This window comes from Phoxinus phoxinus (genome assembly GCF_949152265.1).
Source record: "Phoxinus phoxinus genome assembly, chromosome: 15".
Lineage (NCBI taxonomy): Eukaryota > Metazoa > Chordata > Actinopteri > Cypriniformes > Leuciscidae > Phoxinus > Phoxinus phoxinus.
Genome location: NC_136890.1, coordinates 13,223,204 through 13,250,816, shown reverse-complemented (window position 1 = coordinate 13,250,816; position 27,613 = coordinate 13,223,204). Strand labels below are relative to the sequence as shown.

The 27,613-nt window shown below is 37.8% G+C and overlaps 1 protein-coding gene across 2 annotated transcripts in view; it reads left to right on the top strand.

Moving 5' to 3' along the window:
• LOC307011223 (transmembrane protein 132C) overlaps positions 1-27,171 on the top strand; it is a 332,560-nt gene extending 305,389 nt beyond the window's left edge. Inside the window, exons 6-10 of one of the 2 annotated variants that reach the window (XM_079636638.1) lie at positions 6,208-6,416; positions 17,657-17,930; positions 19,815-20,006; positions 25,261-25,461; positions 25,534-27,171. In XM_079636638.1, the coding sequence (XP_079492764.1) occupies positions 6,208-6,416; positions 17,657-17,930; positions 19,815-20,006; positions 25,261-25,461; positions 25,534-26,457 (1,800 nt within the window). In that variant the 3' untranslated portion in view covers positions 26,458-27,171. Of the gene's footprint in view, positions 1-6,207; positions 6,417-17,656; positions 17,931-19,814; positions 20,007-25,260 lie in introns of both variants that reach the window. The other variant, XM_079636637.1, reaches the window with a different exon arrangement.
• The last annotated feature ends 442 nt before the right edge of the window (positions 27,172-27,613 follow it).

Genomic DNA, 27,613 nt, shown 5'->3' with positions numbered 1-27,613 from the left:
TCTATGATTTATGTTGTTGGGATCGGTATTTTTCAAATGTTTTTGAGAAAAGACTCTTATTCTCACCAAGCCTGTATTTATTCAACCAAAAATACAGTAAAACTGTAATATTTTTCAATATTATAGCAGTTTAAAATAACTTTTTTTATTTTAATATATTTCAAAATGTAATATATACATGTAATGGCAACACTGAATTTTCAGCATCATTACTCCAGTCTTCACTTTCACATGATTCAGAAATAATTATAATATGCTGAAAAAAGTTGTGCCGCTTAAAATTTGATAGATTCTTTGATGGATAATAAGAACATCATTTATTTGAAATAGAAATTATTTGTAACATTAAAAATGTATTTACTGTTAGTTTTCTGAATGTTAATTTCTTTTTTTCACCATGCTTTGCATAAAGAGTAAATGTTGAAATTACATATTATTTTATGTGCTTTTGAGCAAGATGTTTAAAGTTACATTATGTTGTATTTTAGGCCTTGTCCACACATTAACGTTTTCGTTTGAAAACGCATCTTTTCCTCTTCGTTTTGGCCCTCCGTCTACTCTGAGACGTGTTTTTGTTTCGCAAAAATTTTTGTTTTTTGCAAAAGCTTTCCCAATTGGATAAATGTGAACACGCCGTTATCTCGTTGTAGTGTGGACTGCGAAAACTGAGGTTTTTGAATACGATGACGCATGTTTTGACGTGACGCATATTGAACTTTTGGAAAACGCTTTTCCACACTAGAAAAGCTTGTGTCCTCTAGAGTTTTGTATCAATGCTTAGTATCAATAAATAGTCTGGTGTACTGGGGGATAATTTTCAATATAGTATTTCTATATTGAACTTCAAAATAGAAAAAGCCTCTTAGGTCAAGAGTGCTCTTGTGGGCAACACAACTTAATATAGAAACATAGCTGTTCAGATTTTGACCAATGATGTGCATAATATAAAGATGTTAGTGGCTGCGCATAATGTAATGCACTCTGGAAATAAGCAAGTGAAACCTTGTGAAGGCTGTGTGGAGTATCAGCGGTGTTGCATTGGACACATAAAATAATAGTGTCCAATCAAAGTGTCATCTTTGAATACATTCAAAACTGGAAGACTGCAAAGGATCTGCAGTAAAAACTAAAATGTATTGACCAAACCTTTGTGTGAAAATGAGTATGCGTGTATTTTAGTGGGTTTGTGTGTGCATTAGGAATCGATGATTCTTGGGCCATATACCATGATGCTGTATAGAGTGTGTGAGAGAGAGCACACAGGGGAGTGTTATCTGGGATTCTTTCAAAGGAGCCAGTAAGTCGTTTGATGTAAAGCGCTATTGGAAGCCAGTCAGGTAAAACTGATGACCGCATAAAAAGCGGAGTTTAGATTACCGGTTCTCCTGAAAGGAGTGACATGAGGAGCTGCATTAGTAGTCCAACCGTGTCCAGTTGAGCAGATGAAGTGTTTAATATAAATAGGAGGAAGTAAAAGTCGAATGTTCTTTTCTTGGATGTATTTCACCTTTGATTATAAATAACTTCTTCCTTCAAGAAGACCCACATAGTTGTAGTTTAAGACCTGGTTAATTGTGCTGTCAGACCTGCTCAGTCAAACACGTGTTCGGCCCTCTCGTTCCTCAGATGACTGCTTGATTGGATGTGTCTGACAGGTAGTTAATTTTCCAGACTGAATAGTCATGGCTGTAACATTGCGGTGGGAGATCCCCCAGTCTGTGGCAGTGATTAATGATGGCGGCCTATGTGTTGTGTGTTTGTGTGCCTGTGTGTGTCCCTAACAATAGATTTGAGTTAGTGATGTTGGAATAGATGAAATGTACCATATTAATCAAAGCAATTACAGTGAACTTGCTGGAAATTACTGGCAGTTTACTTTTTAGTAGAAAGTTAGTTGCAAAAAGGGCAATACAATATGTAGTTTCTGCTCACCAGACTGGATTTTATTGGATCAAAAATACAATAATATTGTGAGATATAATTACTGTTTAAAATAACTGTTTCTATTTTAATATATTTGAAAAGGGTATTTATTCCTGTAATAGAAAAGCTGAATTTTCAGCAGCCATACTGTAACTGTCACACGATCCTTCAGAAATCATTGTCATTTTCTAATTTGCTGCTCATGGTACATTTATTATTGTTATTAATGTTGAAAAAAGTTATGCTGCTTAATATTTTTATTGATGCACAATTCTTTGATGAATAAAAATGTCCAAAGATCAGTGTTTATTTGAAATATACAGTACATTTTTAAACATTCTAAAATGATTTGACTATATGTCTGTTTTAATGAGTTCAGCTCCTATTTTTAAGATATAAATCAAAATAGTGTGCATACATTTCTCATTAATGTTACTACCAATGATGGCATGTGATTTTATATATAAACTTATTAAACTTTTATTAGAATATCCACCATACATATATTATAAATTACATTTGTAAAAAGTCCCATTGTGATTTGATTTATGAACAAATGAAGGCCCCGATACTCACTCATTTTTCGCTTAGGGATAAAAAGAAGTTAGAAATATGAATATGTAAAATGTGCTTGTGCTGCATGCTTTCTTTTCAATTACAAATATTAACACACAACAAAAATGACAGCGGTGAGAAAACAGCAAATGTTGATAGCGGAAATTTTTATTGGAAATATTCACATTTTGAACCATGAAGACGAGCCAGTGGATATCACACAAGCAATGTGCAAACTTTGCTCTAGAGTTATGGCGGTGGAGAAGTCTCAAGCAAACCGCAGTCAATTATTCAATACAGAAAGTGACAGTAAAAACATCTGGCGCTGCATTAACGGCGCATATACTCTGAGACGATGAGAGCTGAATCTACTTCAACGTGCTGGTAACCTATATGTCTTAATTGATTTTCTTAATATTTCTCTTGTGGCCCATAAGTAGTGAAAAATGAGAAGAGAAGTATTTTGTCTCAAGTTGTTTTTGAGTATCTAACTAATCATTAATTTTCCTCAAACATCGTCGGTTATGGGGTGATGCACTTTAAAATTATTGCGGGGTAAATTAATTGTAATATTAATTTAATAATAAATGTAGTAGTAATAATAATAATTGAATACATCAATTGGAAACGTCAAATCCTCTTGATAAGCCACATCAGCGCGTCGATCATCGTCTATCGGCCCCAAACAGCATTACAGTATTAAAACATGAAAAACATTGTCCGTGTCTCTTTCATTTACAACTTCAGTTTCTACTATAAAGCGGCTCCTCAGTGTGTTCATGTTTTACTCACGGACGTCTGATCTCAATGGACTGAAGAAGTCAAAGAAGGCAGGAACTTTTCAGGGAAGGTCGCTTTGGCAAGCTGTTTTTTTTTTTTTTTTAGCCCAAGAAGACTGTCTAAGCATTTTCGCACTTGGACTTTGTTGAAGTAACAGAGATAAAGCTATGGAGACTGAGGAAGAGGAAACTCTGACAGCAGACAACTCTATCAATCAGACAAGCAAGAAACAAACTCTCACAGCTCTAACAACCCTTAAGTGTTGAAAGCAACACACCATGATGTTCTGATACTGGATTAGATGTCTCACTCAGCTCTGCGAGTGTGTGTAATGTAAAGCCTGAGCCAGGAACAGGACTCTTACATTTTTCAGTACATTATATAGTAGTCTCTTCTGCGACATTATTCATGAGTCTCTTCTTGTTTCTTTCTAACAAATGGTGAGTGAAAAGAGGCTCTTCATTTTCAGAAAATGTTGAATTATAATGGGATCAAAGTTAATATTATACATTTTACGAGGTTTTCAATCCTGTTAAAAAAAATAGGACACGTCTAAATAGTTTAAATCAAAATTTTCTTAAATTAATTTTAAAATAAATAAAAATCCTTCACGGGTTGGTTGGTTAGTTGAATGGTTGATAAATGCAGTCAACACTAGCTTCTAAAATTCAACTAAAAATTCTGAAAATGGATTTAGATAATTTACTAAGGCTTCAAATGATGTTTATTCCTGTTTTTCCACCCCTAATATGGGAATATTGTTGGATTTGTGCCTTTAATGCTTTTTTTTTTAAAAGTCAGTGTACTGTAAACATTAAAAGTGGCCACTAGCTTTTTTTTCTAGTTTAAAGAGATCTGGATCTTCTAATTGCTCTACAGGGAGCATGAAATGATTGTGCAGTTCTTAAACCCTGACAGACTGAGACTTAATATTCCTTATGAGGGAAAAAATAGGAACATAAATGTTTTTACAAATAAAAAAGAGCCTAGGAGCTCTATTAATATGAAAGGGTTATGCACAAAATTTGGGTTTGCAGCCATGTGCAAGGCCGTGTGTGTATGTGTGCTCTTGCTTGCTTTTATCTTTCTGCTGCTGGCCACACTTTGATGGTGTGTGTGTGTTGCTTCTGTAGTTTCCAAACCCTGTCAGATCCTGGTTGGAGGAATCAAAGACCGACGGAGCCAGTCATAGTCATTTGAGACCCGTACAGAGGGGGACACTGAGCCAAGTCATTTCGCCAACGTTTATGAAACGGATGGTTTTGGAATGTGGCCTCATAACTCCTCATAAGAGGATGTGAGTGTGTCTTACGATAGGCGGTTGTATTTACTCATCATTATTAACCAAAATGGTGCCCATTTCTCAATCAGCCATCTGGAAAGGAAAGGTGACTTTTGGTGCCTGGCTCAGCTGGATGCTGCCAATTCATGCAAACTTAAACTAACACACAATCGTTGGTTTTTCTGTCGCGATGGGGAATTTTGGGGTCATTTAAGATTTTTTCTTTTCTTTTTTTGGTAACTTTGGTAACTCTTTGCTGAAAGCTGCAGTATGTTATTTCTGAGAATCATTGTTGAGCACTGTTGATAACTGAAATCAAGCTCAAATGACACACCCCTCCCTTCATTGCCCCGCCCCCAAAATGCACAAACGCACAATGAGTGGATGCGAAGCAAAATGCTTCACGGAAAATAAAACGAAGGTGACGAACAGACAACAAGAAAGAACAAAAAATTATCATATAGCACATATATGCTCCAGACAAGCAATGACACTCAAAACTGTTTTCTATTTTGTAATGCCTTTATCAGCCATCTCTCTTTCTACAGTCTTTCTTCAAATTTCCATTTCTTCTTGCTCTCTCTCTCTTCTCCCCCATCATGAGTGTATACGCCCCCTACTGCTGATTGGCTAACTTACTGCACCTTTAAAGGGGTCATGAACTGGCTTTAAAAAAAAATTTATATTGTTGTCTGAGGTCAACTTATGACATTCGCTTGGTTTTTACATTCAAAAACATAAAAATTAATAAGTTATAGGCGATTTTCTACCCTGGTTTTGAGCCTAGCTCCTGTAACGTTCTGTTTTTATGGGCGTGCCGCATTGAAGACTTGGAAGTAAACGCCCACTGCTATGATTGGATAACAGTTGCATATTATAATGAGTTTCATGTAATGCGTGAATCGGTGGGCGGGGCTAAACAGGCAGTATTGAAGTAGGCGTTGATCCACTTCTGCGGAGGCGGCGTTTGATACCCTTGGACGTCATAGATCCCCACTTTGAAAAACCTGTCGTTCGCTGTGCCTGGTGTCAATAACAGCTTTTATTGGACAAACAAGGATGTTTTCAGTTCTGAAACTTATAGGATATTCCATAGAGTTGTGTTTATTTGTGGACATTTCCATATGTGACATCAGCAGAAGGTGTTGTCAGATCTAGGTTATATAACAGTAAACCTACACTCACATGCAGTTATACCTTCAATCTTTTGCCTTAGATAACCCAGTGCTGTTTTCATCTTGGGCATCTGTAGTGCCATATTAAATGTAAGAGAGCCAGTACTGCTTTTATCTTTTCATTCAAAGGTAGAAACCGATAGAACAACTGAAAGCGATGAGAAAGACTGAGAGATTGGGAGCCAAGATAAAAACACTCCCCAGAAATGGGATATTTAACCGTGACCTAAAATCGCTGTGCATGAGTCAGGATGATATTTAGACCAGAACACTAACTTTTCACAGAGAGTCAAGGCCGGCTCTTTAAAAAAAAAAAAATCCAAATATTGTCAGATTTCACTGTCAATCCATTTCAAATATACCTTGTCTTTTGCTCAGATGCATTGCATTGATTTTGGTAATGTGACGTTCACTAAGGTGTCTTGGAAAGATCAATTCCCTGGTCTTTTCTCACCTCTCCATCACTGACATAATCTTTTTTTCTTCTCTCAGGTATCAGACAGGTGTGATTACGTCTACGTGAATGGCAAAGAGATGAGAGGACGAGTCAGAATGCTGGTGAACTTCACATATGGTTATCTGAGGGCTCAGTTGGAGGTGAAGGTCTGGATTCCCAAACTGCCCCTGCACATCGAAGTTTCCGATACTGAACTCAATCAGATCAAAGGCTGGAGGATTCCCGTAAACAGTAATGCCCAGAGGTACGAATCTTCGCGATGGATTTTGAGAATATTGAGTGATTGGCACCCACATTTGATTCTGCATACGCGGTGAAAACTCAGCAGATTTCCACAGAAATTAAAACATCTGTCACTCTCAAAGCTCTACACATCTTAACCTTTACACCGTGTCCCAACCAGACGGGACGCGACTGCGAGATGCGTCAAAACCCACAGCCAATCAGAACAGTGTGTGGGCGGAGTCTTGAAGGCACTCGCAAGAAAATGTACTTGTAAAAGTACATAATCAAATTCACAAATATTACACCATTTAAACATTATTAAAATACATAGGCTACTGAGTTACTTAAAAAATCTTTGTCAAAGAATACACTTGTTTGAACGTCCTTGTTTACATTTGTTTAATTTCAAGATCTGAAGTGAATTATCCATTGTTGCTTTTACAGCTACAAAGCTGGGAGCACTAAATGATATTCAAAGTCACATTACACACTTTTAACATTAAATAAAGCACATAAACAGTACTAATGAGTACAGTACAGTACAGTAATGAGATTATGATTGCCACACTTTGTGTTTGTTGCAATGTTGTTTTCGTCAACGATGACGATAACGCAATTATTTCGTTGACGCACCTTTTTTTTATGACGATAACGTTACGATGACTAGCTAAAAATGGCTCTAAGGTGACTAAAACATGACGAGACGTTTTCGAGTTTTCGTTGACGAGACGAGATGGAACGAAAATGATTATAAGTCTGACGTTCACAATGTCATTTCTGCCTATTTTGCGTGAAATTGGTCTGTTTTGAGCTAAAAAAAAAAAAGAATCAGCAATGCCGCATTCTAATCGTTGTTGTACGATGTACGATCAATAATGAAAAAAATCCCATAATGTACGATAATTTCAGAATTGCCCGCAAATCTGAATCTCTCGGAATCTAGATAGAGCGAGCAAGAGCGCGCATGTGTAGCGCGCGCACAGCAGAGAAAGGGAGCGAGAGACCTTACGTGTGTGTGCCTCACGAAGCGCATGTAAGGACCCAACCAATCGAATTATTCAGAAAGTCTAGTTTATTATGCAAAGGTTTTAAGGTTAACTGTTGTTTTATGAATTGCAACTTGCTGCAACCTGTCAAACCTAAGCCCATTTCCAATACTTTTTAACCTAAATTAATTTATTAAAGACTACTTTTTTTCTTTCTTTCTTTTTTTACTAAAATTGACTAAAACCTTTTTGTGTTTTCGTCGACTAAAACTTGACTAAAACCTTTTTGCGTTTTCGTCGACTAAAACTTGACTAAAACTATCAAGTTTATAAGTGACTAAAATGTGACTAAAACCAAAAAGCATTTTCGTCAAAAAGACTAAGACTAAGACTAAAACTAAAAGGGCTGCCAAAAACAACACTGGTTTGTTGTTTCAGCGCGACGTCGCAGAAAAATAGTTTCTAAAATAGAATCGTCGCGTGTCCCGACTGGTTAAGACAAAAACTCTGATTAACATGGAAAAGATTCCTTTTATCGCGCGTCACGTGTAGTTAAGACACGGTGTCAGTGTGTTCTTGTTATTTTGCAATCTGTTGTTGCCAGGGTTTTCACCTGGGGTCTGTGAATGTAAAGGTGGTCTGTGGGAAGATATTTAAAAGCAATTTAATTTCCAATGTGTGTGTACAGCCGCTTTTCCACCGTCGGGCCGAACGGTTCTAAGATGGTTCTAAGGAATGGTTCCAGTTATGCTTCCACTTGAGCCTGGTAAAGCTCGGCACGATTACAAACCGTTCTCGGCCCAGAATTCTCAGCATGGTTGGCTAACCGTGTTGAAACGTGCTGGTAGAATGCATTTAGTGATGTTGCCACTCACTATTGGTCACTTGTCTGTTGATGAATAATACAATTAAAAGAAATATCTGATCATCCTCCAAAATGCGGTCACTATTTACATCTCATACTATCACTAAACCAAGGCAGCGACTGAAGCGTTTGTATTACATTCCAAAGACCTCCTTATTCAGCCCCACAGTGGAAAATGAAACCATATCTGTACCGTTAAGTAACAAGAACGATTTCGCGCGATGGTGGAAAAGCGGCTAATGTGTGTGTTGTCCTGGTAAACCCTACATTGTGAGGACCAAATGTCCTAGGGAACTTGTGGGGACATTTTTTTGTGAAAACGGCTTATGCTCAGCACACTGAGATGTTTTTGGAAAACTTAAAAATGCAGAAATTTTCGGTGATGGGTAGGGTTAGGGGATGGAATATACAGTTTGTACAGTATAAAAATCATTATATCAAAGTTATGTCCCCAGAAAACATGAAAATATGTCAGGTTTCGTATGTAACCCTGTTACCTGAGAGGGGAACGAGACGCCACGTCACGGCTTCGTGTGAGCCATTGAGTTTCAATCGAAAGGGAACTGAGGCTAGAAATCCTGCAGGTAAAAGGAAAAATTAAGAAAATGCTTCAATGGTTATTTTAAATATGTGTTTGCCACAGAAAAAGAGCACATGAAACATTACAAAAGATCAGATAAATTAAGACCAATTACAGCAATTTTCAGCATAAATTTTATACATGTTTTATATATTTACGCCGTAAACCCACAGAGTATTTTCAGGATAAAAACATATGTTAAAAAAAAACTTTAAAAAGGGAAAATGCACAAAAATCCTCATATCGATTTGTACTGAGGGTGGTGCAGTGCGAAGAATGTGAGAATCCCCACACAATCACTGAGAAACAGATCTCACCAGCAGCTCTAGAGTGTGAAACCATTAAAACAAACTCTCTGTCAGGCAGTACAGTAGTGCCGTGAATCCCTGATAAGACAAAGGAGGTAATACAAAATAATGTGAAATTTAGAATGGACACTGTTGAGCTCCACTGAGAAACGGTAACACTACAATTTCATTAAAGGATTAGTTAACTTTCAAAAAAATGTCATCCAAGATATCCATGTCTTTCTTTATTCAGTCAAAAAGACTTCAATGGCAACCATCTAATGTTCGAAGAAGGTTCAAATGTCCGTCTCAATGCAGCTTCAAAGATCCCAGTCGAGAAATAAGGGTCTTATCGAGCGAAGCGATCGGTCATTTTCAAAAAAAAAAAAATTTGATATACGTTTTAAACCATATAACCTTATCCTTATATGCGTATAATTTTGATGATTATGGCTTACAGCTTTGAAAACCTTTTCACAATATTCACAATATACAAAATTTTGAATTTGGGGTTTCCATAAGCTGTAAGCCATATTCATCAAAATGATAACAAACAAATAAAGGCTTGAAATATATTACTTAGCATGTAATGAGTCTATGTAATATATTAGTTTCACCTTTTAAAGGACAAGTTCGGTATTTTACACTTAAAGCCCTGTTTACAGATCGTATCTGATGAAATAGAATGGTTAAGATAAAAATTTGGACACATGCTGCTGTCCTGAGAATTTTAGGTTTATTTAGCTTTTGTGGACCTATTTTGCCAAACGCGTCACACCCGTGATTCTTCCGTTGAGAGCTTGAATAATAGAGCCCAGCCCAGTTGGTGGCAATAATGCACCTTTGCCAATTGCAAGCAAACCACGGGCATATACACAGAAGAAGCAGAAGATCGCTGTCTTCATTGAAAGCATTACAAACAGACAGCTAATAATGTGGCGAATTTGTGCAGTTCCGAATTGCGGGAAGATTCGTGGCAAAAGGAACACCACCAAGTGCCTGTAAGCCTTGAGACAGCAGCAGCTTCGGCAACAGGCGTAACACTGGACACCGTTGTCAACTGCCGTTCAAACTCTGCCTTTCTTTGCAGAAATTCCTCCTCTGAATATTCAGGCTCAAACCTATAACCCTGTCCATCAAAATCGATCTCAAAACCGTCATCCTCCCATATAAATGTCTCGGAATCCATTTCTAAGTTGACACAGATAGCTTCGATCTTGTAAAAATGTTTAGATAGCTTAGCCTACAATACCGCGTCCGCGACTGCATAAGACTACAAAAAGCATACAAACAACCCCATTTCCGTTTCCCGCGGCGGAGTAATACCGTAACGTTACCTCACACAGCGAATCCAATACAACTTAATGGAATTGGACAAAAACTACGATAAAACCTGTTGGAATGCATCTTTTTCAGCGATTTTTGAGTGCACATACCAGTGAACACCCCGGACCACTCGGTGAGTTTCACGTCTTTGTAAACGAAAGTTTAATGTGTTTTAGGAAGGAATCTTCCAGTGCACATAGACAACCATTGTGGGGGTGTGGGGGGGGAGCGAACTAAACCTAAAATTCTCGGGACAGGAGCATGTGTCCAAATTTTAATCTTAACCGTTCATCAGATACGATCTGTAAACAGGGCTTTAAGTGTAAAATACCGAACTTACCCTTTAAGTTGAATTACTGAAATAAATGAACGTTTGCACGATATTCAAATTTTTCGAGTATGAAAATACTGTATGAATCAGACCTTCATGATTTTAATTATTAATATGCATCGTTAATCATATAGTCTAATTAGCGTTGTTATGGTAATTAATTAAAGTTATCATAGTATTGATTTTGGGGGTCCCTGGGTTGGCTAAAAGTCTGGGTGGGGTGTCTGTGAAGCTGTAAAAAAAGTTATGAAACAGCCACATTAAGGAGGTTGATCATTTTAAACCTATTGGAAATGCTCCTGGCTGCAATTTCCCAGCATGCACTTATAATATTTAGTTGTCATTCGAAACTGAAGTATGGGATACATTTCACCTCTCTCCACAGGGAAGCTTGGGCTTGTGAATTCAAAATAGAATAAAGTCAATATATAAGATTTCCTGGAGGTATGGAGGCAGTTTCCTCTATGTCTCCATTTCTGTATGTCCCATGTGGAATGATTCACAATGCGTGTGAGAAGCTGAGAATACAGAATATAAAATATGAAGCTCTTCATAGGTGAAATTTGAAGTTCCCGACGGGTTGCTCTGGGTGTACATGTATCAGGTAGATTATTTTTGAGACAGTTACAATACAGATTCATTGAGAGTTTGAGCAAAGCCATAAGGGAGATCCCGTACATTATGTGGTGGCATTGCTTCCCAAAACTTCTCTACTCAACTTTTCGATGACACAAGTAAAGTACCTGACATGTACACTGTCTGCTTTACTTAAAAAAAAGTACATAGGAAAAATAGGCAGACTGACAGTGCAGCACTGGGGAAAGAGTGGTGACAGTGATGTGTTCATATCTGTTTAGTTCTACAAAATATCTCATTTAAAAAGGTGCGTCTCTATTTTGACCGGATTTCTTTTTGCTGTGGGAGATCCCCAAAGCAAGTAATGGGGGGCCGTTGATCCCATGTGCTGGCTCGCTTATACTTGACATCACTGTTTGTGGGTGGGCCCTGTCTTATGGTTTGCACCCTGGATTAACAGTACACCACTGGTTTACGGTGCTATTACTAAAATAACTAACGGTATACACTTTGTTAGTTGAAGTGCATGTTTTCATAATAGCTAATTTTGTGGTTTATGGATACATATCATAAAGCTGTTAATGCTAATGAGTTGCTCTGTGTCCACACACTGCATATTAGATGCTAATTGCTTCACGCTTCTTTTTTTGTTTTTACATCAACCTGCTCATTATGCAGTTCTATTTATGTGTGTTTCTAAGTAGAAAAGGTGCATGTAATTCTACAACTCTACAAGGTCAAGCACCATTAAAGCTGAAGTGTGTTTTTAAATGATAAAGATTTTCATTTAATTTTCTTCTTCTTTTTGAAGATTTCTTTTCTAAGTGTAACGGAGGCAAGCTAGTAAGAGCTGTGCATGTAAACCTCACTCCCCTGGCCTCTAGAGGCACGCTAGTGATTGAAGCTAGAGGCTTCAGTCTTTAGCGTCCTTCTTAGAGCACCTGCCTCCCATCCCGGAGACGCTGCTTCGAATCCCGCTCGGAGCTGGTCGAGTAGGACCAGTTACACTTGGTGCCGTGACCCGGATGAAAGTAAGGTTTGGGGGGTGAGTGTAACAGAGGCAAGCTATAAGAGCTGTGTGTGTGTAAACCTCACTCCCCTGGCCTCAAGTGGCATGCTAGAGATTGCAGTCATTAGCATCCTTATTAGCACGCCCGCCTCCAATGCCGGAGACGCTGATTCGAATCCCACTCAAAGGGGGTCGAGTAGGACCAGTTACATAAGTAATCGGATGTTAAAATGTGTGAAAATCTCAAATACTTCCATTGAGAACTCATACTTCAAATCATATCTAGGAATCTGAATATCATATAAATTATTTTAAGATGAATTAGCTAGTGACTGCTTAGCAACACCATAGCAACTACCCACAGCACCCAAGCAATGCCCTAGGGACCACTCTGAACATATTTGCAGTGAATTAGGGAAAGTTGTTAGGCAACCTCCAACTTTTTTGAAGAATATATGTAAAAAAAAAAAATCTGCTGCTAACTTCAATGTGTTTTGTGAACTAATTTATGTACTCATTTGAAATCTCTGTTCAAATTAAGGTGAATATAATCAGTATGTAATAATGATTCTTTGGACAACACTAGTCAAATTGAACTTAAATTAGACAAGTGAGAAAGCCCTACACTAGTAGGATCTTCATAGAGCTGTGTCTCCAGTAGTGGGAGGGTTGTCTGTCATGGTGGATCGAGTGGACTCTAATGAGGGGCTCGATTGCCGTCCTCCTGACAGCCTCAATCTCAGAGAGCACTAACAAGACGGCCACCTGATGCAATCATAATCTGATTCAGTGACAGAGCCCCAAAGTCCATTCTAATGTCGCAGTCCTGTGGCAATAATGCACATTACTGTGGTGACACCTTAAGAACCTACTCACTCATGTTGTAGTATTCATAACTCTAGTTACTTCAGCAGCACCCACATGCTGCTTAGTGTTGCTAGTTCAGTCAAACTTAGATATACAAGCCATACTTATAAATGGGGATTAAATTGACACAATAGTGTGCAACAGTTGGGTTCTGGAAGTAAAAACTTCATTAATTTTCTCCATAGGGAAATTATTTTGAAAGGTAACTTATAAACCTTGTTAATCAATGGTATTTTTGTTTCTCCATTTTTTATTCTGTTATGCTGTTCACAATGCTTCATGGTATTGTAGCTCTTTCACTCACTAAGCTCTTAAGTAGATATGTCTTGTACTTTTGTATTAAAGTTTCTAGTGTTGGGAATGGGATTCACCCCGTAGCTGATTGTCTTGGTTTATGGCTTATTACTCTTTAACGAATACTTTAAATAAATAAAAAACCTTTGGAGAAAATAAATGGAAAAAAATACTTCCAGAACCTATGCCGCTGAAAAGGGGGGTGGGCACTAATGCACTCTCTTGGTTGATATAGTTTTTGCACCTGATATCATAAAAACAGAAGTGCCCGAAAACCAAGAGAAGAGCTTGCATTGGAGCTTGAAAACTTTTTTTCTCAGTGTAAACTTTTTTTTAATTTGCCAACCTAGAGGCTTTCCTTAAAGCTGCGTTGTTCATAAATCACTAAACTATTGACAATAGTCAATAGACCTTTTTTTTCCTGTAAAAGTTTACTTGAAATGTGGTCGCACCTTTAGATAACAAAATATCCAACCAAGTGCTATTTATTACATAGCCTACATATAATATATAGTACCGGTAATAGAACAACATTTTTTTCAGTAACACTTTACAATAAGTTACTGTTTCACGGTGTCATGTGAGATCCTATGTGATCAACACAGAATCCTATTCCCCTTCCTCAGTGTCTGGTCCAAAATGTAACGCTATCTTGTTATGAAAATGTGATATTTAAAATACATGAATTAACATATTTTGATAGTTAAGAATAAATGCCCCGTGAATGTTTTTTTTTATTTTTTATTATTTTTTATAATCAGGCACCAAATATAGTACCTCTAAAAAGGTCAACCAATGAAGTAGCTTTGGGATCCAAGAGGTTTATGATTCTGCGGGGGAACAGGATTCTGCATTACACTAGTTTTGAAAAAAAAAAAAAAAATCAGCTGACTAAGTTTGAGTCAGAGGCCCCACCAATTCCAGTGCCCCAGGTTAATGTTAATATTGGTCTTGTTAGCAAGGTTTCCAGGTACCAAGACATGCTTTTTTTTTTGTATTCACCCAAATGGCTACATCTCCACATGTATCCTCTAAAACGCATGCTGTTAAATGAAGGACTTCATCGTCAGCACATCACGACTAATTAGCATGCCTCCGCTAGCCACGCTCACCTAGCGCTACAGAAAGTCAAGTGCCTCTGTCAGCAGTTTATGAACATGTGTTAGGCCGGCCCAGACGCTCATTAGCCAATGGTAGAGTTGGCGAACACAGCTGCAGTCCGCTCTACAGAGCGCATGCCAAAGTACATTCATCTTTCCTGTGATTATCACAATGTGAACATGTTTAGCAAGGGTGAGCGAGCATGTTAAAAACGGCAATGTCACCTCACATTTGTTTTATTTGACCCAAACACATTTTTTCATGCAAGAGAGGAGAAAATGTCAATTTTGGCTCATCACCTCAAAATATGGCAGAGGAATGTGTGTGTGTTTGCATCCACCACTGATTTCCCTCTCCACACACTCTCATTTATATTTATCAGGGCATAACAGGCATGACCTTGCTGATGTAACAGCATTACGGCTTGGTGCTAGTGGGCACTGATGATCCATTGTTTACCGCTACGTGTGTGCGAGTATGTGAGAGAGAGTCGCAAGGCTCTTTGGCCTCTGCCAAATGCACTGCCAGTTGGTCCGTGTAGTGCGCGAGAGAGAAACTGACCCGAGAGAGCATTTTTGTGCTCGTGCCAACAAGCCTGTAGCGTGTGGAGTGCCAGACTCTCCCGCACTTTACGGACTGGTGTTAACAGTGTTCTCTCAACACCAGGCAGGCATGATAAAGTCCAACCGCTGGAAAGACTATTACAGTCTGTATCAAGGAATGACGCTGTGTGAGAGAGATATGTGATGCTAGTGAGGGAGGGCTGCCCCCTTAAGGGACAACTGTCTGCTCTCTGGAAGATATTGTTTATTGAATCGTCTTCAGACCTCCTGTGTTGGTAAATAACCGAGCGCTGCCACTGTGATCTCACCCAGAACAACTGATGGCTAAATCAAAAAAAGCCATTTGTCTCAATCCCATCCCTTCCAATGAAGATTTTTTTTTTTTTTTTTCAGCCAATTTAATAGGAATCTTTCTCAATGCACATTTAGTTCAAATTCAATTTGTTCGCACAAATTCGCAAAAAGCTGCTTGGTTTGAAAGTGACTTCTGTGTGAGCTGTGCTTCATACATTTTATACATACAGTACACTATTGATAATATACTATTGCTCCCACAAAATTTGGCCGAATATGTGACCGCACCTTAAGATAACAAAATATCAATATATAATCTATAAGAATAGCGGTTACTCTTTACAATATGGTTCCTTCACATTATCTGATTAGGTATCATAACTTTAATTTTACAGCATTTATTAGTCTAGCATTTAATAATTTGTATTTATAAATGTACTAATGTTAATTGGTCATTCATATTAGTTCATCTTTTAACTTTTTTTGCAGTCAATGTTCGTACTTTGTTTCTATACACCTCCAAAGTAAATGAATTGGTTACCTCGAGAAGAAGCCATCATTCAATCATTAAAATAATGTCTGTTGTATTTGTACTATGTCTCAAGTGTAATTAAGTGGAAACATGTGTTCTATATGTAACAAATATGTATTTTATGTGTGTGGTAAGAGAGATAAATAATTAATGAGGAGGAACATAAGAATTGTTCTGCATGTGAGTGGATGATTTTTCCTTGCTGTAATTGTTGTATGTGATTCTATTATAAAATGGGTTCAATTACAGTGCTGCAAAAGTCAATATGTCACATTACCATAACTACACACACTGTAATCTGAACCAGAGGACCTACACATATACACCTTCCTCACAGATATAGCAAAAAATTAATGTAAAGGTAGGGTAGGCAATTTCGGCTAGCTTTGAAAGCATAAGATCAGCGTCTCCAAAGCCACGACTCTTTTAAAACACACAAACGCGCACATCCAGAGCACAGTCTGCAAATCGTCACTAGAGACGCCGTTAAATTACCTCGTCTCAACTTACAGAGCTCTAGTTGTACCACCGCCGTTGATAGTGTTGACATAGAAACGCATAAATCTGAGTCTGAGGACGTGAACAGCTCTGGGTAGAACGTCACCGGTTTACCATCTCATAATTACGGTTGCAACATGGCGTGAACGCTGCAAAAGCTTGTTGTTTTGGTTCAGGAGGAAATGTTAAAAGCGGCTGCTGTTTGTTTTGGTGCTCGGTGACTGTCGACAACTCTGCATAGTCTCATGAAACGCGCTGATGACGTGTGATGTCTGCTCTTGCAGGGTGCGCTGAGGTATGGAAATGCATATGTTGACAGGCAGGTAAGACATTGTATTCGACATTCAGTCCGGATGCAATCATTGGATGAAACCTTTTTTGGTCCCGAGACGTCCACAGAAGATATATATGAAAGGAAAATATATATATATATATATATATATATATATATATATATATATATATTTAGACCACTAATATTGATGTGAAGAGTTTCAACCAGTATAACAAAAAGTGTATATAAAAAAAAAACTGCCTACCCTACCTTTAATGCAGTCTCCTTTCAATGTTCAAACACAACACGGACGTTTCTTTCAGTGATTTAGTTTTGCTCTACCACGCAAAAGTAGTCTAAAGAGCACTATGACCTTTATTTTTTCACCCTTTTATTATGTGCGTGGGTTTTAATAAACATTCATGAAGTGATCTAGACTGTTATACTTGAACTGATCTTTGATTACTAAAGTACATTCAGCTCTATCTTTAAATACGAAAGTGTTTTTGTGAAGCTCTTTACCTTTATCCAGTGGCCTCTAACATCAAAGTAGACAAAAAAAGTCCTCAAAGGAGTAGCTTAATTGTACTTCCAGCTCTTGCTGTAAATGTCAGTCAGTCAACGAGTATCAAATGAAACTGATTTGCTTAATTAGCTTCCCTTGATTAAGTGCATCAGCCTAATGAAGCTTAATGGAGGCGTGTCAACAAACATTTATTTCAGTCAAAAAAAGGGTTTTGTGAAACGTCAAATGAAAAATCTTTCATGAAACCTTTGAAGAGTTGAACAAAAAACATGATTGGGTTAGATGTGAAATATTACAGATATAATGACTATCCTGGTGCAGATTCAGACTTTTATCCTTTCCGTTCTCAGGTCGACGCGGGACAGTGAAGATGACGATGACGAAGAGCGGAGAGGAAAGACGTGTACTCTACAGTACCAGAGGGCCATGGTGCGTGTGCTCACACACTTTGTGGCCGAATCCTCTGAGACGCGAGGTCAGGTGGCCCACATGCTAGGCAGTGATTGGCAGGTTGATATTACAGAGATGGTTTGGGACTTCTTGAAAGTAGAGAATCCCCGAATCGCCAGGCTGAGAGAGGGACGTGTTTTGGAGGGCATGGACACAGGCATGACCAGCATTCAGGTATGTGTGTATATTTTCAATATTTTTGTCTGCCATTTCAGTCCTGTGGTGCAATAAGTCTCTTTAAAATATCAGATAATTTGACCGTTTTTTTATGACAAGGCATAGTTAGTTTGTAAAATGTCACATGGTGCAACTTAAAAAACGTAATAAAAAATAAAATAAAATAAAAAGACCATTAAAGTCATTCCTATTAAAATGACTGGTAACGCCTTACAATAAGGTTTTATTTGTTAACATTAGTTAACTATATTATTTAACATGAACTAATTAATTGAACAACACTTCTACATTATTTATGAATTCAATTGCCATTTAAATAAAGTTAATTGCCATTTAAAAATGTACTTATACAGTTTAAAAATCCAGTTATATTTGTTAACAGTTATTAATGCATTGTTAAATAACATGAACAAAGAATGAACAATTTGATTTTAACTAACTTTAACCACTTAAAACATATATTGCTAATTGTTGGTTCATGTTCGCGAATGCATTTAACAAATGAGACAAACACCAGCACCCACCATTTAAATTTTTTTATTAAATTGTAAACACACAGATTATAGACTATTTATTTACTCCAGAAATGAATCCTACGAACATAGAAAACAGTGATAGATGGGCTTCTTAACCTTTACACTAAAGAGAAAATCCAATGCAACTTTGGGACCAAGCCAAACATTATTATGTATTTCTGCTCAGCTAGCAACACTGGACATCAACCAAACGGCATACACTAATACCTTTTCATATACTGTCTACTTTCTAGGTATAACAGTTCTATCTAATAACCAGAGGTGGGTAGAGTATCCAAAAACTGTACTCAAGTAAAAGCACAATTACTTAATAGAAATATTTACTCAAAGTAAAAGTAATAATCTTAATAGTTACTTGAGTAAGAGTAAAAAAGATCCAATGAAAAAAATCTTACATATTGTACCTTTAGGTTGCCAGCCACGGGCAGCATTTTTGGTCATTTTCACAAAATTTCCATGGCCTCCAGAATATTTTGTTGTATGAAAATCTGAAAATGCAATATAAAAAACATAGCATCTGCTTTTAAACAAAAAACCTGTTTTGTTCTAGCTTCATGCATTAATTTTTTTAATCAACACTTGAATGTTTATTTTATTTTCCAAAGACTACAACATGCATAAGCAATGCTTTTATCGCTTGTTTCTGCTTCTTTCTCTATTTTTGTTTTTTTTGCCTGTTTTGATCTTGAGATTCTCTTCTCTTTCAGAAGTTGTGTAATAGTGCCCCCTACCATATAACAGTGAAAACACAGAAATCCTGAGCGGGGATAGAGTTAAATTGAAATCAATGGTGGGGAAAGAGTTGATTAAACCTGAAAATATAAATATATATCTTTAAACCACATGAAACCAATGTGAACACAAGTACATTTCTAAGAACTTGGCACATCTTTTTAAAACAAGATATTTCCTTTTCTTTGTAATGGACACTTTTGCACTGTAAATAAAGTCCCCTCACTTTTTCTGTAAGTCTGAACACAGCTAATACTAAGCCGTTGACTTTTCCGCAGCCCACTTTTCTCTGTCTCCAGGAAAGTGGGCTGATATTGCTGTGAAAACATGTGTCTGAGGAGGTGTTCGTCATCTGGATTTATTTTGTTTTTCCTGTCTGCTTTGAGACCAGATACCTAATATCTGCTCGTCTGCAGTGAAAGTGTGGGCAGGCAAGAGACTGTCTGTAACACCTTTTTATTGCATCAATCACTAGATGGGTTTACAGCTCTGTTTCTGATATTTCTCCCTGTAATTGGAGGCAATCCTCGTGGGTAGAGCTGTATCCACCAACCCAGATTGCTTATGATGCTTGTATTTAATAATGCACTTTTGTGTGTATGCTCTGCTCCAGGTTCTGTCCCCGCTGTCAGACTCTATCCTGGCAGAGAAGACAGTGAGGGTTGTGGATGATCGAGTGACCATCACTGAACTGGGGCTGCAGTTGGTCAGTGGTCTCACACTCAGCCTGCAGCTCAGCACAGGAAGTAACCGAGCCATCAGCGCCACGGCAACCACACAGGAAGTGCTGAGCAATCCTAAACAGGTCATTTTGCAGAGTTAAATATGTGCTCAGATTCAATATGCGCTGTTTACTGCCACACAAATACATATTTATACAGTAGGCCAACAAATTAGAGTCTGTGACTTATGCTGACGAAACGAGCATTCTTGTAGCTTTAAAATGAAAGAATCCTCGAAAGAGAATCTTTATCATTTTTAATAATCTACAGAACCAAACCCTTGTAATCACTTATCAAAATAATATCTAACAGGATAAACTGCAATGAAATAACAGCCAGTGTGCAGCTTTTATTTAAAGTGCCCCTATTATGCTATTTTAAAGTTTCCTAATGTTGTTTTGGAGTCTCCTACAACAGGCTTACATGCAAAGGTCAAAAAACTGTTTAATTTTCTCGAAATATACATTTGCACATCACCACATTGTTCAATGATTCTCAAACGACTCCATGGATGAATCGATCTCTATTAATCCCTCCTTTCCGCGAGCTACTCTTCTTTTGATTGGCCAGAAAGCTCAGTCTGTTGTGATTGGTCTACTGCGTACAGTGCGCATGTTGAAAACAAAAACGCCCATTGCAATAACAGATCGTCAGCTCAGGTATTGTACACCGTAAACTAAAGACGGTAACGAGCAATGGCGTCGATTTTACCATATAAATCTGAGTGCGAGTCCGATGATGAAACTTTGGGAGAACTAGTTATTCAACCCGAACCTCCATCACAAGACGACTCGAGCAGGACGTTTCTCAGTGATACGCTACTCAGTTTGATGTACATTTCTGTGTTGTTGCAATTGTAATTCCTCACCATCAGCATTAACAAGAGTATGTCCATCAACAAATCAACTATTTTACTTGTACTTATTTATTTACAGTATTTTTCTAATGTATTGCGGTGAACGTGGGGGGCCTTTGCAAGTCATGATCTGTCCCTGATGCTAATATAGTCCTTTTTATAGTTATCATCTTTGGTGTGAATGGACATCAAGAGTGATAATTTTTTTTTTACATAACAGTAACAGTTTTTTGCCTTTAGATATGTTGTTCAGAGAAGTTTGTTTTTATTAATGTAAATCTGTAAATATCCACCATACAGAAATACTAAGAAAAATTAGTCCATTGTTTAAATCGTTTACATCAGCACAAGCAGGTATTTTGATGAATAATTACTTCAAATAATCCTGTATGAGGAATAAATTGCTTTTCTTAATTTCTTTGCAATATACAGTATGTAAAGCATTTAGATTATTAATAGATTATAGATTCAGTTTTTGTATTTTGCATCCGATTATCCTTCAGTTTGGTGAATTAACTTGTGGGAATAATACATTTTAAAATATACATTTTAAAATATAGTTTCTAAATACTCCAAGCCAACACTTAATGTCAACTTATTAGCTAATGTGAATTAATCACAGACAATAATGATCAACAATATCTATCTTGAGATTCCATTATTTCACATTAAAAATTATTAAAGGGGGGGTACAATGGTGTTTCATGTATTCAGAGTTGTTTACAGTGTTAAAGAGATGGATTCTCATGCTAATAATGGCCAAAGTTTGAAAAGTTATTTTGAACGAATAACAGAGAATTTCTGTGCTGAAAATCATACTTCCGGGTTGCAACACGTTTCGGCTGGTTTTTTTCTATCGTAGATCTAATGACGTAGTCCAGAGTGGAACTCCTTATATGAGCATTGCTCTCGGAAAAGCGCGTTCACGCACACGTTGACCAGAGGAGAGAAAGACCGCGCTCATCGACACGCTACTACTGGAAATCATCATCAGCAGCGCTAAATAGGAATGGTTGATGTCAAGAATGTCTCCAAAAAAGTGTGTTTTGGGATGTGAGGGAAAGTTTAACTTGTTCAGCTTCCCAAAGAACCCAGTGTTACTGGAACAGTGGATGCAGTTTGTATTTCCGGGACAGCAAAGGAGTGTGGCAAGTGCGGTTTTGTGTTCTGGTCATTTCAGTGACGAATGTTTTATTAACAAGGCCCAGCCAGGTCGTCGCTGGATTTTCAAACCGGTTGCAATTAAAACCTATATATATATATATATAGTAATATGGCCTACCGCACCACGATCGATAATAAGCAAACCTTCCCGCGCGCTCCCTGCTTGACTCCATTGCTCCGCCCACGCCCAGAATCAAGGACCTCGGCTTTTTCCGGATAGAATCGGAAAGCTGTATTTTTATTTTATAAATATGATGAAACTAAAGACTTTTTGGAGATATGAAGGACGCACTATTACTCTATAGGTACTCAAGATTAACATGAGATTGACTGAAACTAAGTATTTTACCCCCCCCTTTAAGCTTTGGTCTCTTGAAAAACAGTTTGGTGTGCGTTTCTCTGGAAATACTTCTTGGAAAATGCAGTTGCAGTTGCCCATTATATAACACATTCAATACTCACCGCAATTCCCTCTTTCTATAATAGCCTATTTAAGGAGCTTTTTCCCTACACTGGTCATTTGTTACACAAGTGTGATGTATAACCCAGGGATGAAAGTAACTATGGTTGCCTATGGTTACAAGCTGTCATGCTTAATTATGGCTTAGTTAATGGACTCCGAGGAGGTGGTTAATTTGCAGTGCCTCAGTACCTGGACTCAATATAATTATCTTCTAGTTGACAGTCTTAATCAATATGACACACCTCAGTTTAACAGCAGCGCAGTGCCGTTAGCCCAATCCTTTCAATTAAGACAGACATACGTGTGTGTTTGTGTATTTCAGAGGCTTTGATAGTCTGTTCATTCCTGTGGAACCTGGTGTGACAATACATATTATTAAGTACCAGAGAAGAGAACATGAATTGCAAGCAAGTCAACGGGATATTGGAAACGTAGAGAAACAAAGATAATTCTATTCATCCTCATATTTTATGCAGAATTACCACTAAAACTGAATGGCTTTGTTTAAAAACCTATTTGTTTCATACAAAGGCAGCATTTTAGGCTGTGTGTGCTAGTCAGCAAGCCATCTCTCATGTGTACAGCTACGTTTCCACACACATGAACAACGAGCCGTTACGGTTATCTTTCGTGATGTTCAGCGCCGTCCCCAATCTGCAGCCTGACAGTCTCCTATTGAGAACACACAGATGGTGTGCACCATGTTAAATGTGCTTAAAATGCCCATAGCGGAAAGGGAACCTCATAAATGACTGATTTGGAGCACTCTACATAGGCAGCAATTCTGCTACAATCATATCAAATAAAATTGTGTTATATTAATACGTAAGACAACTCAAAGATTTGAATATAGGCCTACTGTACATGAGGTAGATACAAAAACTTTAAATTATGCATAATTACATGCAACCAATCCTAATCCTGTAACACAGTAAGTATGTAGTTACTTAATATTACAAGTGATATATTATTACTTTCAGAAATAATTTTAAATACCAGTAAATAAAACAAATTGTTTTCAAACATTATAAACAGTATAAACATGTATTTTTTTACTTCCATTGACCCCACAACACATCTTACATTTAAAATAGTTTAGAACGGAATGAAAAATATAAATGTAAAACATACAAATAAGGGTGGCTTTCATAAATGCTAAGCCTAGACAAAATTATTTAAAGCGAAACTGAAGCTACCAGCGTGTGGGAAATGCGCTATACAAATAAACCTGGGCTCATGCACTGCTCTCATTCAGAACAAATCCAAATATGCTTTGTGCATTGTTTTGCAAGTCACTTTGGAATATGGATTAAGTTAAAGCACATTTCAGATTATTAAAAAAAAAAAGTGACGTTCTCGGAAATATGGTATTCAATTTTTATTTAATTTTTTTACTCTTTCAGTAAAATGTATTTTCTGTTGCAAAAATGTCAGATTTCAATGGTTAAATATGAGCTAAGATTTAATGTGCCATTTATTGCCACACACACAAAAAAAAACATTTTAAAAGGAAATATTCATATATAGCCAACAAATTAGAGAAAAACTTCCGTGATTTGTGCTGAAGGAACAAGCATTTTTGCTACAGCGACCAAACTCTTTTAATCGATCGCTTGTATCAAAATAACATGCAGCGGGATACACTGGAATGTGATGATGGCCTTTGCACTAATTAATACCAATTAAATAAGTCTATCTCCAAGAACGCTGGCCATTATAAGGATGAAAAAACTGATGTCATAAAAAACTGGGGGGGGGGGGGGAGAAACTATTTAAAACAGATTGCAAATCCAGAATATATAAACACACTAGAAAATCCTTCTGGAGCTCACAGTATGCTTTTAAAGTATTACAGATATCATGATGAGCACCTCCCTCATTCGCTGTCTCACTGCATGATTAGAGTGCTCTGGGACTTCCCCCGCCCCTCTAGAAAGATTTGTAGCGTGTTATTCACGGACAGGCAGAGAGCATTGATGTCTTGGTAAGTGAAGAGCTTAAGATGCTTGTGTTGCAAATCCCTATATGCAGCTCCATATCCGTAATGGCACTGTTATCTCCTCATATCTTTTTAATCTGACTCCTCCTGACCCTCCAAGTAGAGCAGACACAACTCTGATCTCATGGCCTACATTAAAGGATTGCTGTGTGGATTTAGACACAGTATATTAGTAAAGTCACAGGAAGTGACATGGGCTCCACCTCAATATGAGGGAGTGAACTCGTTGTCTATTGCCAACACAGGACTGTACATTGTGTGTGAGAGGCTATTCATATATATATATAGAGAGAGAGGAAAAAAAAAGTTTAAAATAAAAAAAATCACATTTTAGGCATCACAACCTTATAATGTATAGTAAGAAGATTTTATTTTTATCAAAATAATCTAAATGTAAAAACAAAGCAATTAAGCATTCACAACTAAATATAAATTGATACACTAACTGATATGGTACAAATAAGAGTGAAACTCGAAAAATTTGAATATCGTGCTAAAGTTCATTTCAGTAATTCAACTTAAAAGGTGAAACTAATATATTATATAGACTCATTACATGCAAAGGGAGATATTTCAAGCCTTTATTTGTTATAATTTTGATGATTATGGCTTACAGCTTATGAAAACATTTTCACAATATTCTAATTTTGAATCTGGGGTTTTCATAAGCTGTAAGCCATGATCAACAAAATTATAACAAATAAAGGCTTGAAATATCTCACTTAGCATGTAATGAGTCTATATAATATATTAGTTTCACCTTTTAAGTTTAATTCCTGAAATCATGAATCACCGGTAGATTATTTGTTGCTGAAGCATTCAAACGTATCTGGATTTTCTCTTTGCTCTCTGTAGGAGGCGCTGATCAGTGCTTGGCTGCAGTTCAGTGACGGCTCCATGGCTCCTCTGGACCTGTACAACCCTGAGCACTTTGTTCTGACCGCTACTTCTCTGGATGAGGATGTGGTGTCCATACGGCAGGACACTGCAGGCCAGTGGCCGGTAATTTCAGCGCGAGCCGAGGGACAAGGTCTGCTAGTGCACGTAGAAATGACGGTATGTGAAGTGTGTCAGAAATTTAAGCGCCGAAGTGTCCTAGCGGCTGGAAACTGCAACATCCGTGTGAAGTTTGGTCGCAGCGAAAGCGCCTTGAGGCCGGGTGACTACGGCCAAGATGGAGAGGACATGGACAACAGACCAGGGGACCGCAGACAGAACCCGTCCCTCCCGGACAGGACCGGAATGGACAACCACTACTATGGAAGCTCCATCTCAGACATAGAGGATGGTATCATGAGACGAATCACCACCACGACCAAAACAGCCATCATCAGAAGACCAGGTGGAGACAAGCTCTCAGACGATGGGAGCCAGTTGCCTGGCATTCCAATCGATTTCTCAGACTTTCCCGCTCAAGTGGACCTTCCACGAGGACATAACGTGGATGAAGACGACCTTCAAATATCTCATGGACTTACTGACCTTGAAATTGGGATGTACGCTTTGTTAGGCGTCTTCTGCTTGGCTATTCTGGTCTTCCTCATCAATTGCATCTCATACACTCTCAAGTACCAACACAAGGAGATGTCAATCGAGGGCCAGGAGAGCATGAACCACGCTCACGACTGGGTGTGGCTGGGAAACGACGCCGAACTTCTGGAGAGCCACGTGAGTTTGTCTCCACAGACCGACGAGCACATCACCATTATGGACTCCAGCTTAGGAGGGTTAGAAGAAGGAAGCCACCTTCTCAACGGCGGTTCTTTGCAGAAGAACGTTCAAGGCCAGGTGCACAGAGGAGCCGACACCGCCACAGTCTGCACGGGGAAAGACAGCAAAGGCGATTCGCCAACGACCAAAAGGAAACGTGTGAAGTTTACCACGTTCACCACCATCCCAGCGGAAAGTGTTAGTCCGGCAAAGGAAAACTTGGGAGTCGATCCTGACGATGACATTAAGTGGGTATGTCAGGATGTTGAGCTTGGCGACTCCAAGGAACTACGAAACTACATGGAAAGACTAAACGACAGTGTTTTAAAGGAAGTGGCTTAGTCGAATCAATGCGTGCTAACTGAACTCACCCATATGCCTTTGTAAAAGAGACAATTACGAGCCAGGGAACAACTGCTCCATAAACCTTACTGAACACAACACATCAGCCATTACATAAAGGATGTCTAGCGTTCTTGTGGTTTGACATGGCAACAGTGGGACAATGCTAACACAGCAAGAACAGCAGACTTATGGCAAAATATGCCTTTTTAAAAGATGAATCAAATCTTTTTTGTATATTCATTTATATTATGTTCTCTATTCTCTTCATTTTTTTAATGATTTTATTTTAGCACCTTTTGTAGTTAAAAACTAAACCGTATTTCCAGGCTTGCCAATTCTCTGCACTCACTTATGAGGCTACAGGACTGTACGCAGATGGTGACATGTAGATTAAGGACTGTAATATTAATGAATCATTGTAAATAAAGTGCACATAGAATGGTTTGGATTTTTTTTGCCTTATGAGTTTTATTTGAGTATTGCTTGCTGGATTCTGGATATATTTAAATTATTCACCAAGAGACCTTGAGTCACCAAGTTTGACATTTTCTTTTTTGGTCGCTTTTTTTTTTTTGGTAAAGAATGTCTCAAAACCTTTTCCTCGGCCTGAGCGGTAAACATGTTATTCAACCCAGAACTGCCTAACTAAATCAATTACACAGTTCCTCAAGGCTGTTTAAATTATACTTTATTTCCCAAATCTCAGTTATAACCTTTTTGTTGCTTGAAGAGTCAGAAACAAGCTGTTTCAACTGAGATAAGAACCTTATTAAAGTAATAAAGGAAACTCGGCTCAAGTCATTTTTGACCATGTATATTTTTTGGGAGTAGGAAATTAAATCAATTATAAATTCCAAAAGAATTTAAGCAATCAATTCTAATCTAATTCGCAATAGCTACAACATTGGGGTAGAAAAAAAAGGCAGTCAAGATGCCAATATTTATGCAGCATATGATAAGAGTCTTGCTTGAAAAAGGCCAAATTAATTCTATAATGGTTGTACTACATGTTAATGTGACATTTGCACTGCAATCCTTCAAGCCAAAATATTGTAACCTTTCACTACACAAATGCCAATTATTGTCTAATTAACCTATAGTAGATACTTCTTGCAAGTGCTCAATGGTATTTTCTTCTCAGTTTTATTAATGG